This window comes from Acinonyx jubatus, chromosome F2, assembly GCF_027475565.1.
Source record: "Acinonyx jubatus isolate Ajub_Pintada_27869175 chromosome F2, VMU_Ajub_asm_v1.0, whole genome shotgun sequence".
NCBI lineage: Eukaryota > Metazoa > Chordata > Mammalia > Carnivora > Felidae > Acinonyx > Acinonyx jubatus.
In genome coordinates this window covers 33,888,360-33,905,073 of record NC_069394.1, presented here as the reverse complement: position 1 = coordinate 33,905,073, position 16,714 = coordinate 33,888,360, and the positions used below count along the sequence as shown (strand labels likewise).

Here is a 16,714-nt window from a genome sequence, read left to right as displayed (position 1 = left end):
GCTGCCATTTACTAGCTGTCTGATTTTTAAGTCCTTAGTTTGCCATAGGATGATGAGGTCAGCTTAGAGATTTATAAAAATTCTCTAGCTCTAAAACAAAATTAAATAAATTGGGATGCATATGATCTCTTCTAGTTTGCTCAGCTCTAAAAAGATGAAAATGGAATTATCTGGAGTATGCTAGCTTTGTTTGAAGCAAGTGAGTTAAAAAACAAACAAACAGCACTTAAGTAAACTTTTCCTTATTCCCTCTTCCCAATTACAAAGCATGGGAGAAAAGAAACAGATATTTAAGCTTAGAAATCACAAGAGACTTCTAGGGCTGCTTTGTCGGTCCCTAGCTCTCTTAAATTGGGAGTTAGTCATATGGTACCTGGGGAACAGAGGGAGGGGGGAGAGAGCTCCCCCTTTACCAAGAAGGTAAATATAATACAAACCCCAAAGGCCTTACACTACTCATCTTACCATAATCAGGCCTGGTACCAAACACTATGAGTGTGGGAGGCGAGGCAGGGGTGTGTACATATGCATGTACACGCGCTCACACACACTCCCCAACTCGGTCATCCACCGCTCTAGCGGAGAGCGCCCAGAAGGCGCTCCCCAGCCAGGACCACTCTGGCCTCCCCCTTACGCCTCCCAGCCCGCTCCCTGCTCTGCCCCCACCCGGACAGTCCTCCGGGCCGAGCTCAGCTTGGTCCACAGAAGGCGGTGGCAGCCCCGGCCATTCTCCTGCAGCTGGTTTTCAGTACCGAATCCGTCTCTGTGCCTCTAAACCCAGACTCAGACGCTAACCCGATCCCCTCACTTCTCGGCCTCTTCTCTCTAGACCAGGCTCCCCCGGAAAGGGCCAAGCTCCCGCCTAAGCCCTTGGCCCAAGCTCATTCTCACCTGGGATCATCTCACCTAGGATCTCTCCTGATGATCCTAGCACCCTCACAGCTTCCTGGCGCCTCTTCATCCTCACACCTTTCCCAGCTAAACCCTAATTCCCCCAGTCTCACTTCCCTACCTCTCTGCGCTCTCCCACATTGTCCCCTCAGGGCCTCTCCACGCATTCTTTGCCATCAGCCCTCAGTTTTCCAGAACTTCCTCATCCTCCCCCCAACCTCCACCTCCAGCATAGGGTCCCAGGTCCTCTAAATCACCTGCACTCCCCACTCACTCATAGCTCCCTCTCCCTCCCCTCAAGTAACCCCGGCCAGGGGCGGGGGGGTTCCCACACCTTGCACCCTGGGGAACCTCTCCAACTCAACGCTCTCCCTCCTTGAAGGACCCCACCCACGACACCTGGGGAGCCCCTCCACGCACTCTTTCACCTCTGAGCCCGACACCTGGGCATCCTCCTCCTTCCACACTGTTCCTTCCTTTCCAAAACCTTAGGCGCCCCCACTTCCCGGTCACAGCCCATCTCCGGACCTGACACTCCTCCCACACTCCTCCCCGCCCCCAGGCTCCCACTCCTTTACCTCCAGACCTGACCCACAGGGCGCCCCCATCCAGCACAGCTCACGCTCTTGTCCCCTACTCTCGACTCCTTGGGCGCCCCCCCCCCCCCCTTGAAAACTCGCTCTCTACTCCTCCTCTGCCCGCCCGCCCCCAGCCCACAGGTCGCGCTCGGGAGGGGTGCTCGCCTGGCCCGGGCCTGGGCGGCCAGGAGGTGACGCGGCCCCCGCGGGAGGAGCCCGGGAGGTGGAGGGGCGGAGGAGGCGCGGGCGGCGGCACCGAGCGGCCGCGGCGGCAGCAGCGGCGTAGGGAGCGGGCCCCCGGCGCCGACTCCACCGACCCAAGGGGCGGCGGCCGCTGAGGGTCTGCGGGCGGGCGCGTGATGAGGAAGCACCAGCGCCCGACCCTGCTACGCGTCGAAGCTCGCTCGGATCCGGGCGTTGGCAGCCGGTGGGCCGTGGCCCCGGGAATCTCCGCCGCTAGCCCTAGTCATCCCTTCCTAGCTTTCGCTTCTCCGCTTTAGCCCGGAGCTGTCTCCGGCGGCCGCCCTCGGCCCCGCGGCCCTTCCCTGGTCGTTTCTGGAGGGGTCCTCCCTCCGCGGCGTCTGGAAGCCCAGTGACGCGTCAGCCGGCGGGACAGCTGAGCTGCTTCTCTGGGAAATTAGCCCCTGCGTCCTCACTCCCCTCTCTGCTCCCGCCCCGGCGTCCCTCCGACTGGCGGGACGCTGCCTCCCCACGCTCGAAGCGAGTTCCCGGGACTCCCCCAGGGGGCTGGTTCGCAGCTTACCCCTTCCCCTCCGCGGCGGCGCGCGCCCCCGCCCCCGCCGGACACACTCGCGCCCCGGCCGGCGCGCCGCCCTCCCGCCCGCTCCCTCCAGTCACCCCACCCTTAGCCGTCCCCGCCACCTTACTCCACCACCCTCCCCCGCCGCTCCGCGCACTCCGCGTCCCGGCCCGGCCTCCCGCTCCTCTCTGCCAAACCGCTCACTTGCCAGCCCTTCGCCCCCGGGAAGAAGAAACATTTCCCGGAGCGCACTCCTCAGCCCTCACTCCCCGCCGCGCTCGCCCTCCCCTCCCCCTCCGCTCTTTCTTTCTTGGGGGAGGGGGGCTGTCGCCGTGGATTGAAGGCCGTTGATTTGTATGTATTTGTCCCAGCGCCGGAGGCTGCCCCAGCCGCCCGCGCGGGTGCCGCCGCCGCCGCCAGTGGAGTTGCCTCCCTGCTTCCCTAGGGTGGTTAGGCTCCACCAAACATGTCGGCTCCTGTCGGGCCGCGGGGCCGCCCGGCTCCCACCCCGGCGGCCTCTCAGCCGCCCCTGCAGCCCGAGATGCCCGACCTCAGCCACCTCACGGAGGAGGAGAGGAAAATCATCCTGGCCGTCATGGATCGGCAGAAGAAAGAAGAGGAGAAGGAGCAGTCGGTGCTCAAGTAAGGACCCGGCTCCATCTTCCCGCCTCCCTCCCTCCCCTCCGCCCCCACGGCCGCTGCCCTGCGGCCGCCTGCGCGCCCCGGATCGCCGCCCTCCCTCCAGCCGGCGGCGCCTGGGCCACGAGGGCTGCGGCCGGCGCCGGCCGCCGGGGCTGCTTTCTGGGTGTCAGAGCGCGGGGGTGTGTGTGTCGGGAAGGGAAGGTGCCGAGGCCGGCCGAGATGAGGGTGGCGAGCCTTTAGGCGTTGTAATTTTCCCGGGCGTCCTTACGGCTTCCCCCGCGGGCCGGTTGGGCTTCAGGGTCCCCACGGGGCTGAAGCTGAACCCAGGCTCCGCGCGTCCCCTCTCCTTTCCAGCCGCCCCCGCGCGGTGGCAGTGACTGGGGCAATGAATCCAATATGGCCGTGCACAGGTGCTCCCTGGCCGGGACCCGGGCGAAGGCGCGCCGCCGGGGATGCGGGCGCAGCAGGGGCCCCTCGTCCCGCGCTTCCGCAGGGCGGCCCTGCCTCCGACGCGGAGACGAGCAGAGCTGCCCGCGGTCGCTGCGGGCAGGGGGGCGGCTGTGCAGGCGAGGGGCCTAAACTCTGGCAAGTCTCGGGTGGGTGTGCGGCCGCCGCCATCTTCCAGCCCCTCCCCCTCGGCGGGTTCTAACACCGTGCACTCTGCTGCTCTTCCTGTTTGCAACTAGTAAATCTGTTTAATCCAGAAGAGACTCTGAAGAGGCTCCAGTTCCTACCGTTACTGCAGTTTGGGATGCTTCCTACCTTGTGAAGTTCTACTACTCGTGTTCATAGTGTAGGCAGCCGGGATTTTGCCGAGGGTGAGAGAGTAAAAGCAGCACCCAGGCGGCGGTTTAGCGCTGTGTAACTTCAGCACCAGGGAACTGTCCAGACAGAGATACAGCTTTGAGACGCCTTTTGTCAGTCTAGCAAAGAGATTTGTTTCTACAGGTTAGCTGTTAAATGTTTTATGGTTATTTGATTTCTCAGATACTGTGTGAAAGAGATTGTGCAGAAGATGCTTAACCTTTTTATGTTTTTCCAACTCAAGTTTTTTCTTTTTACTTGAATTATTCACTAAGAGATTAACTTGGACAGTTTATATGCCAGCGGTGGGACTGCTCTTTTGCATGTTATCAAATATATTTTTCCCATATTCTCCACAGAAACACAAAATTGAAAGAGTAGAGTTCCTCTATGAAGGATGCAATACACTGACCTCTAATCATGTAAATTTTAAAAACAGGTTGTTGAATTCAGTATTCTTTAATACACTTATACAGAGATAATTCTGTCTATACATATATATTTTCATACTTTAATGAAAATACTGTAAATTATGGTAAAAATATATCAAATATCTGTACATGTTTGAGAAAAATTGAAGGACTAAGAACAAATATTTCTGACATACTAACTGGAATAAAGAAGAGTTACTTCTCCAAAGCTAATTTGTGGGTTTGGAGACTTGTTTGGGAATATGATTTATTAGTAGGCTTGGTAAATGAAAAATGGTTATGAGATTTAAGTAGCTTATTTTAACTAATGCTAGAATAAAGCATTATTTTTAAAAGCTTTTTGAGCATAATACTCACTTTGCTTTACTATATATACTAACAATGTCTAGCTTTTTTGATGACTTAGAATTTGATATTTAAGTATATGAATCTATATTTTCTACTATAATTGTGATAAAATTAGTGTTGCCAAAGTGATGTCAAATAAAACATAGTTTTATTTCTTTGGCCCATATATTTAAATGTACAGTGTGTTTTTATTTCTTTGTAGTATGCTAAATCATAGTATATACTGGCTAGTTCACTGTAGTTCCAAATCCACTTATTCTAGTATATAGAGATGTAAATGAATTTTTCAATACTGAATTAAGAATTACTCAGATTGAACAATAGGTTACATTAGGAAAATGTTGTGAAAGGCTTTTTCAGGTAGGTACATTACATTACATACATTACCTTTCTGTGTAAGCCTGTATGCTATGCAAATACATAGAATGTTCATGCATTCATATTCACACAGTTTAGGTAGAAACACTCTCTAAACATACATTCATACACTCAGAGAGATTACATTGATGAAAAATCTTCATATTTATTTTAAATATCTATTTGCATTTCTGCCTAACTTAGTCTTGGAAGGAGTTATACCTCAAAATGGCCTACATGGCTTCAGAATTATTTTTATATTCATTTTAACAAGAAGTTTTTTGGAGTTAAAGCATAATATAATTACAAATTTAATTTTAAATGTTCTATAAAAATGTTTTTGGCTTTTTAAATAAGTTAAGACTAGGCAAGAAAAATGAGGAAAACATTAGATTTTATAATAGAATTATAATGAAAGAAAAATTGTTTTAAATAAGTTTATAATGTATTAAGTAATATATTATCAATATTGGGTATTAAGTTACAAATACTATATATAAGAAAAAGTGATATTAGTATTCTTCAATGATTACTATTTCTCATTAAGTTTTAGGGGTCATTTATCTGGTCAAGACTACACTGTCCTTTGTTTCTCTTTAGTGATGTCCATTTAATTAGAGATGTCCATTTAATTGCATGTTAACATTTATTTTGAGAGAAGGTCATGGACAGAGAGAAACAAACTGAAAATCAAGTTGATGTCTGCTGCCTTGTAACAATTACGTTAAAGTTTGATGTGTGAAAAATTGAAACCATTGGATGAAAATATTTTCATATTAAGAATTCATACCAAGGGGGATGTGTGTATGAAGTACATCACAGGATGATATGTTGGAGTACAGGAAGAGAATATTAAAACTTATATTTCAAGTTCTATCTTTCTTTGAAAAAGAAATTAAGTATTACTGATATTTAATATATAGATTGACAATATTAAGACCCATATAATTTGTAAATACATATGCACGTATTTAGAAGTTCACGCCTGAGATATTTTTAATGGGAGAGGTGAGTGATCAAAAGACATTGAGACCAGTATAGTAATCTCTCTTTTTATGAAGAGATTAATTAAGGACTATTTATATTTATTAGCAATTTCTTCAAAGCCTTGCTGAATATCCGTGTATTCGGAAATCTTCTGTCACCATCAAGTAATTTTATTTTACGTCTGATTGAGATACTAAAATTTTGAAGCATCTGTATCTCAGCAGATCCCTCAATAGATCAGTAAATGTTTTTTTTTATCCTTACCAGAAATCCACATACAGTTTTAGTGTTGATAACTCAATCTATAGGTAAAATCTATAGTGTTCTTTTACTTATTAATGTCTTTAAGCCTCATCTTTCAAGATTGTAAACTTCTTGAGGGCAAGAATAATAATGTACCCTTCTTTGGAGTTTGTGTTTTGCAGCATACTTAACACCTGCACATATTAGGTAACTAATAAGTAATGTTGATATGACTTGTAATGTTAATGAGGCAGTTTATAAATTTTGTTGGGAAAATGAAGAATAATTTTTTTGAAAGAAAGGCATAATTTATTAGGTTTATATTTTCGAGTGATTTTTTTTTGATGTGGTATTAAGAAAAAAAATGTATGAGATAAGCAAAACCACTGAAATCAATAGAAAAGTAAGTATTCATTCAGTAAATATTTATTGAGTTTCTATGTGCATATCATAGTCTTTCAGATAAGGATTTTTTTTTATAACAAATTAGAAATAATGATGTTTTTTGCTGTGTAAATTATCTTTGTATTCTCAGTTTGGATTTTTTATTAATGTCAAATGTCTTTTATTTGCTTCCCAAATAAAAGAAGACAGTGAGTAAAGATTTCTTGATAGATCAGAGTAATAATTTAGCTTATATTTAAAACATAGATGAGCAGTTCTAAATTTTTTTAATAATTCAATTTTAAGAGTATTTTTCAAAGCCAATTTATAAGCTTTTTTATGAATAGATAATATATACCTATGGTACAAAATTTCTTAGCTACTTTTTCTCCAAGCCAGAGGCAACTACTTTTGCCACTGTATTGTATACTATTCCAGAAATACTCTATGTGTAAAAGTAGATATGTGTATATATCACATATTGTGTGCATCTATAATGTGTGTGTGTGCACACAGATGTATGGATGTATATGTGTAAACATAAAAAACATAAATGTGCCCAGCAGTTTACTTGTTAGGAGATCAGTTCCACACCCATTAATATATAGCTTCCTCATTCATTTTAATGGCTGTGTAATATCTCATTTTATGAATGTTCTGTAATTTCTTTATCTAGAACCATATTTATGGGTATTTAGGTTGATTCTAATTTTGCCATTAGAAACAACACTGCAATAAATATCTTTGTGCATATATCATTTCTTACATATTTGAATATATCTCTGGAATAAATTCCTAGAAATGCATTGTTGGGTCAAAAGGTCAGTATATTTTAAATTTTAATAAATATTGCCAAATTTATTTTCATACAATAAGTATGCATAAGTGACCTAAACTAGGGAGGCTCTCATATCCTTTCCAATTCAGTGTGTGATACTCTTAGCCAATACTTTGGTGAAAGATATGCCATCGTAGATTTAATTGAAATTTTCTTATTATCAGTGAGGCTGAGAGCCTTTTGCATTTGTTTAGTTTTTTGTTTTTCTTTTGGTCATTTTTAGTGAATTGTAGAAGCTCTTTTTATTGTCATTTGTTTTATGACCTTTTTTATGCCTTTTTTTTTTTTTACTGATCAGTAGTTTTAAAAAATGCATTTTAATTTTTCACTTTTTGTTTTATGTCTTTTGAGTTTGTGATGTACTTAGAATGATCTTTCTCATTCTAATATTTAAAAGACTACCATATTTTCTTCTTATAGCTAAAATGAAAATTTAAGAACATGGCATGTGAAATAAAAATGCAATTTAATCACGAAGACTTTTAAACAAAAATCATTATTATGATTATGTAAATAACCACGACCATTGTCAAGAGTGAAAAATCTATCAGTTTTAAGAATTGCAAATGCATTCTAAAAAATTGATTGGCATTTATGAGAAAGTACCTAATCAATTCTTTATATATAATCTGTATTTTAAAACAACTAGGATAATTAAATAATATCTTCTTGTTGACTATATTGTCATTGAGTATATATTGATAAAGAACTGATTATACTGTGTGACGAAGAGAGATAATGGAGGCAAGTGTGAGGGGCCAGCTGGATTTTGACTTGAAACCTTATTTTACTAATTAATAACTGTAAGGTCTTGCTTATGTTGTTAAACTCTCTGAGCCCATGTTTCCTCATCTGTATTATCAAAATAATAACACCTACCTTGAAGGATTGTTATGATCAATGTAGATTAAATGTCCTGGCATAAATAAGTGTGCCAAAAAAAGTCGTTATTAACTGATTATAGACAATAGCTTATTATTCTTTTTTAACATTTATTTATTTTTGAGAGACAGAGAGGCACAGAGCATGAGCGGGGGAGGGGCAGAGAGAGAGGGAGACACAGAATCCAGAGAGCAGGCTCCAGGCTCTGAGCTGTTAGCACAGAGCCCAATGTGAGGCTCAAACCCACGAACTGTGACATCATGACCTGAGCTGAAGTCAGTCGTTTAACCACCATGCAGGTGCCCCTAGACAATAGTTTCTGAACCTTAATATTATCATAGCTTTCTTGGATGAAATCTTAACTTTTTTTTTTTTTTTTTTTTTTTCCAATTGAGACATTCTCTTCCTTGTCTACTGGGAAGTCAAAAAAATGCCCGAAGGACTTTTAAGTGCCTTCATTATTTATCTAGAAGCCCAGGATGGAGAGGGAAGGTCATGAATCGGCAGCAATTTCCTCAGCAAAAAACATTTTTAGAGAGTCTGAAACTAAGGTGTAGCAGCAGAAATAAGACACCAAATTATTGGTTATTGGCAAGATACTGATTATCATGGGTGAATGCGAGGGAACTAATTTGTGCAAATTACTCTGTGATTGTCCTTACAGTTGTCTGGGATCAATTTTTTACTCTATTAATAAATCAAAATATGTATTTATTTATTTGTCTTATATCTGAGAACTCAGCGAATCTTATCAGGTTAATCTCATTTTGAAGTGTCAATTTAGAGTGCTCCTCTGCTTTCCATTGCTTTTCAAATGCACACACTCTTTGTATGACTTCCACTTTGCCTCTTAGCTTCAAATTTGCCTCCTTAGAGAGCTCTTTCTTGCCCCATGTTCTTAAGTAGGTTCTTTCTTCTTTTTCATATCATCTTTAATATTTTCCAGTTATGCTTATTAAAATTTACGATTTCTTTATTTGTTTATGGTCTGTCTGCCCTGCTAGATTATAAACTCCCAGAGAGCAGACACCATGTCTGTCTTGTTCACCATATCAGCCATTCTAACCCAACACAATGTTTTAATAGTAGTACTTAAAAATATTAGTTGGGTGACTGAATGAAATGTTGGGGAATAAAATACTGTGTTCAGCTAGGTAGTGCTTGCTTTCAAGGTGAAATTTGAAGATCTAGAAGAAAAAAGTTTGCTTAGGTAGTAGTGCCCTTATTTTCAAAATCAATTGTAATTTTTAAACCTATGTGCAATTTTGCTTATTTATTTATTATTATTTTTTTACTAGGAGAAAACTTACAGTATTTGCGTATGATTGCAACTCATCTTTTATTTGTTTATTAAAACATTTTTTTAATGTTAATTTATTTTTGAGAGAGAGAAAGAGAAAGAGACAGAACATGAGCGGGGGAGAGGCAGAGACAGAGAGGGACTCTCAACATGGGGCTTGAACTCACAAACTGCGAGATCATGACCTGAGCTGAAGTCAGTCGCTTAACCAACTGAGCCACCCAGGCGCCCCTTGATGCATCTTTCTTTTAGACTAAGAGCACATCTGTTTTGATTAGAAACCAGAAGAATATTGTAATATGTCATCTTGAAATTGTAATTATTTTTTAATATAAAGAATATTTTGCTTTAAAAATTACGACTTTACTTTGAAAGTGTTTGTATATTTCCAGTGTGTTTAACAGAGCTGAATGGTAAGTGATGCACAGAATATTTTGGATAGAAATTTCTATAATTCATTCCTTTCAGAGACAGACAACTGAAGGCCAACCATAATCGCATGAGCACACTGAAATGTGAAGTGTCATGAAAAAACACAGTAAAAGTGTTTTTGGAACATCATGACCATAGTAAAAAATATGTCAGAGTAATCAAGTGAGTAGTTTGCTGTCTCTTTGGTATTGTTTTGAGGGTGTAACACATTTTATCCTTTTTAATTATGTAGAAATTTTACTCCTAGATGTTAAAGATTCTAGAGACTACAGATACTGTCGTATTCTCTAGTCACCTGATGAAATGCAGATATCTATTTCTGGGTGTTAAAACACTCTTAACCATTCTCAGCTAACCCTGTAGGAAGTCACTATAAGGAACATGATAAACCACAGTTACAATATTGCATGATAAGTGCTGGGAGACCACGTGCACAGTGTATCATGGATATATTCATTGAACAGGAGCACCTTATCCAGTTTGGGGGAGATGACACCTAGGCTGAGACTCAAAGGATGAGTAGATGTTCATTGGGCAGAGGAAGATATTCCAAGCAAAAATACGAAAACTCCCAAGTCTTTCTATCCCAGACTTTAACTCTCATTTGTAAAAGAGAGGCAGGGCACAGTCAAGAAACTGATTTGAAGTGGTTTACAATGTCTGGAGCATAAGGCTTATTGGAAGTGAGTTGGTAGAGGAGACTTGAGAGATGGCAAGGGTCAGAGCTTCAAAGACGTTGTATGTTTTCCTTTGATTTGGATTTAATCCTGAAGGTAGTAGGGAGTAACAGAGGGATTTTAAGCAGTGACACAGTGTAATCAGATTTGGTTGGGCACCCCCCAGCCTTACAGTCTGAGGGATTGATGCTAGAGACCAGGGCTGTAGTTAGGAGAGTCTTCTGGTAATCCAGGTGATATATGATGGAGATATGAAAGAGGACAGTTCTTTTTTGTTTTCTTTTGTTTTTAAATTTTTTTTTAACATTTATTCATTTTTGAGAGAGAGACAGAGTATGAGTAGGGGAGGGGCAGAGTGAGTGGGAGACACAGAATCCAAAGCAGGCTCCAGGCTCTGAGCTGTCTGCACAGAGCCGGACGCAGGGCTCAAACTCACAGACTGTGTGATCATGACCTGAGCTGAAGTCTGACGCTTAACCAACTGAGCCACCCAGGCGCCCCTGAAAGAGGACACTTCTGCTGGAGGTGGAGAGGCAGGATAGATTTGGAAATATTTAGGAGCCAAATTACTGGGATTTGACAACAGGAGGTAAAGTAAGGGTAAAAAAGTAAGGGTAAAGTAAGCTCTCAGGGTGCCTGACTTGCTCAACTGACTGCTGTACATCATGTAGATCTGTCTTTGCTCATCTCACTGATGGTCAGCTCTCTAAATTAGTCTCAGGACCATTGTTCTCTTGAGAGACCAGCCGGAGAAGGCTTCTTTTATTGTTTTTCTTATTCTAAACAGCTTATGATGTGAATAGTTGTACTAGAAGTGACTATAACTTGTGATATAGGGGGGACAGGATGGGAAATAATAGAGTAGCAGTAAAAAGGGCAAAAAGGGAGAAAGAAGAGAACCAAAGAAAAAGGGGAGAAGAAGATCAGTACTGTTTGAATCCATTCCTAATTGTGAGGAATGCTACTTCGTATTTTAGCTTAGAAAACTTTTTTCTACTAAATCTATTAACGTCTTGTCATTTTTTCCCCCAAAACTACAGATCTATTTTTCTTTTATTGAACATTCCTTGCTCCCATTGACAACTTTGTGTCCGTGAGTTTCTCACCATCTGGTTTTGTTTCATTCTTCAGATGTTTTTAACTCTTGCGCAATCTTTGTTTTATATGTTAGATTTAACTAGAACAAATTTCCTTTTTTGTATATATTCCTATATCACCTCCAAGGGAATTTTGGAAATGTGAGTGTAGTTTAGGAAGATAAAGATAAGAGATTAGCTGTGTAAATGACATATTGTGGTTGGGGAAGATTCTGTTCCTCTTTATCTTAGCTTAGTGAATTATTGCAGATTTCATACCGTATTGTGTTATGAAAGAGAGAGAAGTTTTGTTAGATTGTGTGATGGGAAGTTCTAGAAATAGGATTAGAAGTAGAATTATAGAAAGGGAAAAGTTAAGAACAGGTTTAGGTCTAAAAGTGATAGAATATTATTTCACCTATTTTCTCTCTAGAACTGTTACTGCCCCCCCCCCCAACTGTAAGCAACTAGATAGTATAAATTAGGCTAAGAATGGACGAATTTTACATAGTTTATGTATTATGAACATGTATTAGATGTACATTATATACACATGTCAAAAAGCTCCAATTTGTATTTTCCATATCACATAGTGCTAGCTAAACGCTTTTTAAAGACATTTAGAGTTAAGAACTTTCAAACAGTTTATAGATTATAAAAACTTAACCTTCTTACATTACACACACGTAATTTGGTGGGTTCTGCTAAACAGAGGTTCTGGTTAAATGCTCTTTTAGTCACAGGAGGAAGATAGAATTCTTTATGTTCTTTAGCAGTTTTTTTTTTCCCCCCAACTAAGTTTATGTTCAGCTGTAAGGGAAAAATAACTTAGCAGTTTTATGCATTCTGCAGCTAGGCTTCTAGGATGTTAAAGCTGGGAAAAAAGGATATCCTGAACAATATAGCTAGATAACAGTATAACCATAATGGTGTTTATTGGTGAAAAATTTGCTTCTCAGGTGCATATATGAACAGTCTATTTCATCACACATCACACATAATTCCTTTTGACCAAGAGCTGAAAGGGTTAATTGATGTTTTTATCAGCACAAAATTTTTTTCTGTTAAAAATGAATTTTGTAGTGGAGATAGCTAGGTGTTCATCAAAGATTAACATTCCTCTTTCACAGAGTTGTTGCTATGCAGCACTGCCTAGCCCTGGACTACCTTTTCCAGCTTTCCTTGTTTCTAAATGGATTGGGGTAATTAAGTTCTGGCTGGTGACTTAGCCTCCCCCCTCCATTAGACTTTGTATGAATAACAGATACACTTCTTTGTTAAGTCACTGATTTTAGGGCTGTATCTATTACTGTGGCTATTGTAAGTAATACATTCTCATGATTATTATCTGTTACTTATTTAACTTTGGAAAGCTTTAAAGTTCCCGTCTACACTGGTCGACTCCAGAAGTATTTCTGTGGTACTGAACTTTATTACCACAGGTTGATTTCTCTTTAATGATTGGTCTAAGCTGACTTAAGTCTTAAATCAGCCATAGGATTTGTGAATACAGAATTTACCAGGAAGGGTCTGTTCATCTGCTTGATGACAAGTGGGCGGTACCCCAACTGGGGATTTGTTGGAGAAGGTGCAAGAAGGTAGGTGTGTACACTGAATCTTCACAGAGATACCTGCTCTGGAAGCAGATATAGGACACAGACCTCATAATAAGACAGAAAAATTTGCAATCCTAGGATCCATTAAAAAAACTTTTTTTTAACGTTTACTGTTCAGAGAGAGAGACAGAGCATGAGCAGGAGAGGGGCAGAGAGAGGAGGAGACACAGAATCTGAAGCAGGCTCCAGGCTCTGAGCTGTTAGCACAGAGCCTGACACAGGGCTTGAACTCACAAACTGTGAGATCCTGACCTGAGCCAAAGTCGGATGCTTAACCAACTGAGCCACCCAGGCACCCCAGCTAGGATCCATTTTAGAATAAATTGAAGCCTCATGTTAGAAGTTTTGCAGGTTGAAGGCTATGGTTAAATTCCATTTCCAAACTAAAGGTTAGGAAGGTTTATAGAAATCAGAAGTGAATTTTGTAAGACCAGAGAGACCTGGTGCTGGTGGTGGGGAGTCCTTCTAATTTCCTTACTCTCCCTAAGCTCTCAAATATAATCAGTTACCAAATCCTGTCATTATTCTCTTCCAAAGATCTTCGAAATCTCTCTCCTTCTCTCTGTCTTCATTGTCGGGGCACTGTTTCATGCCTTTATTATACTTTCCTTAATCATTCGTCTCCAAATGGGTATCTCCACTTTCAGGCACACCTCTAACCCATCTTCCATAATAGTACAACAGTCCAACACACAAATCTATTTTAAAGTCCTTAATATTTGTCAGTGCTTCCCCACTGCATTTACTATGCAGTCTAGATTTCTAGGTGTGTCATAGAAGTCCCTTTGTGAGGTTTTATCAGTTTTTATATCCTGGTAGTCTTTCTTGGGGAACACCTTTGGTTGTATCAAATTGAAGTTAGTTCCTTATTGTTTTTTTTTTCTTTTAATATTCTAGGATATATTGTTCTCTTTGCCTAGAAAGCCCTACCCACTTTTCTGTTGTTAAGTTCTACTATTTTTTGTTTAGGATTTTATTTTTAAGTAATCTCTATACCCAGCGTGGGGCTCAAACTCACAACCCTGAGATCAAGAGTCAGATGCTCCACTGACTGAGTCAGCCGGATGTGCTCCTAAGTCCTACTAGTTCTTAATCCAGATATATGTCAGGTTTCCAACCAGCTGAAAACTGGGTTAGGTTTTCCTCTGCTCTCACAACCCTTATTGCATACTTCTACTGTAACTCTTACAACATTAATACTCCATAGCCAACATATACTGGATGCTTACTGTGCTGTTAGTATGCTACATTATATATGCATTATCTAATTCAGCCCCCATGACAACCTTATGAGATAGTTATTATTTTATCATTTTTATAGATGAAAAAAATGAAGACTGAAGTTGTATGCTCAAAGTTTTTAGTGGGGAGCCAGGATGTAAACCTAGACAGTCATATTCTAGAATTTGCACTCTTAATAACTACTTTTTATTATATCATAGTCATTGAATTACTTTTCCTCTTTTCTAATAAATTATAGAAAAAGGACTGTGTTTGCAGTGGGTAGTCCATTGTGAGTGGATATAAATGTGTTTTGAGTGATTAATTAAGTGTAGCACTGCCTAACAGTGGATAGTTGCTGATACCTCAAGAAATGATTATGTTTGGGATTTGGTGGTCACATTTGCAAGAAGTTTCATTGTTATCCTTCTTGGACATGCCATTTATTGGTTATGGTGCATGGTGTTAGTTAAACTAGGAATCAAGCATGTGTTTTTAACAACACATGAAATCAGTGAAGACCATATATTTAATAAATAACTTTTTTCACTTAAAAGACTTTTCATTTAATAAATATTTGTTCAAGGATGCGAGAGTTTAAGCCACCTTTTGCTGGTGGTAGACACTTTTTTTTGCTCTCATGTGGAGTATTTTTCTATTTGAAATAGGAGTCGTTAGCATTTTGGAAACCATTGTCAAAAAAGAAAATTCTCTGAGCAATGATGATGGTGGTATTGCAGGGGCAGGAAGCTAAATGAATCTTGAGAGAATGTGTGAAATTGGATCATTCTGTAGGTATGCTTGAAAATCCCCAGAGATTTAAAATCAAGAGAACTGGAGCATAGACATTTAAATGGCCAGCTAGTGTGGAGGCTGTGCACCTTTGAGGACAAAGCCTTTGTTAAGACCACGTTCAATGTCTAGAACAGGTGATAAAGTTGATTTGTAGGTGATAAAGAATATTCACTTAAAACATATTAGTATATGGGTAGTGACCACTTTTTAACTATATTAACAAGGCAACATGGTAAAAAAATTGAGCCAAAGAGATGAACTAGAAGATGTGTGTAATAAGCTGTTTCTTTGAGGTACTATGGCTAAGATTATTTGAAGTCCCTTTGTTTTACCTATACCTCATGCTTCATTTCTTTAAACTTTTTTTTCTCCTTACTTTCTAGTAATGTTCTTACAGTAAAATGACAGTCTATTTTTGTTGATGTAATAATGAAAGCTTAGAATATAGAGACAGTTTTGTGGTACCATAGGTTGTCTTAGCTGATTCCTTAGAAGGAATATGTGGAATGAGAGGAAAGAGAAATGGAAATTCAGGAGTGTGAGACTAGTATTCAGTTTGTATCTGAAGTCTCTTCTACATAGGATTTGCTTTGAATTTGAATAGGTCTCTAGACTTGTAGCAGAAAGTGAAGGAGGGAACTAACATTTGTTTGGTGACTACTGTGTGCTAGGATTCAGGTCACAAAGGCTGTAAGTAGCAGAACACAGAGGTGGGTAGATCTTTCTAACTCCAAAAGTCATTCTCTTTCCATCACACTGCTATTTAGTCTTCTGGAAAACAGTTAAGACCATAGTGCTTAGGTGTCTGGACTATGGAGTCAGCCAACTTGGGCTTGAATCTCAGCTGTTACTTGGTAATTTTGCACCTCAGTGTGTTTATCTGGAAAATCCTTCTCATGATGCCATTTCTGGCCCTTCTTCTGTCACTACATCTCTCTCTGCCCACAGTGGGGAAAGATTTTTCTCTTTTAGGTACTCAGATGGTTAGACTCGGCCCAGATATTCCAGAATAATCTCCCCATCTTAATCATATCTGTAAAATCCCTTTTGCCATGTAAGAGATGTTATATGTTACATGTTCCCGGGGTTAGAGTGTGAATACCTTTGAGGGGCCATTTTTCTCCTTACATTAGTGAGTGGCCTAGACACAATTGGATATATGTTTTTTTATAAAGTAGACTTCGTACTACTTTTATTTTTTTAAAATATATTTTGTATACAGAGATACAAATTCCAGAATAATATCTCTGAAATATTTTACAATGCACTTTTCTATGGGTTTATAATACTTTATTTCCCTCAACTCACTCCCAATCTGCTCTTCATTTTTTATTTGTTTAAAAATTTCCTCCTGAATAAAAATATTGGTCTAACTGCCAGTGGGGTGGGGCGTTGGGGGCAAGCAGTGTGAATTCTTCTATATTCTTCGAATATAAAGAGCACATAAGTATT

The 16,714-nt window shown here is 40.8% G+C and overlaps 1 protein-coding gene across 43 annotated transcripts in view; it reads left to right on the top strand.

Moving 5' to 3' along the window:
• Positions 1-1,709: 1,709 nt before the first annotated feature.
• Positions 1,710-16,714, top strand: part of RIMS2 (regulating synaptic membrane exocytosis 2) — a 601,125-nt gene continuing 586,120 nt past the window's right edge. For 11 of the 43 annotated variants that reach the window (XM_053208500.1, XM_053208499.1, XM_053208494.1 and 8 more), the window contains exon 1: positions 1,711-2,871. In XM_053208500.1, coding sequence (XP_053064475.1) covers positions 2,696-2,871 — 176 coding nt within the window. In that variant the 5' untranslated portion in view covers positions 1,711-2,695. Of the gene's footprint in view, positions 2,872-16,714 lie in introns of all 43 variants that reach the window. The other 32 variants (XM_053208520.1, XM_053208512.1, XM_027064065.2 and 29 more) reach the window with 10 other exon arrangements.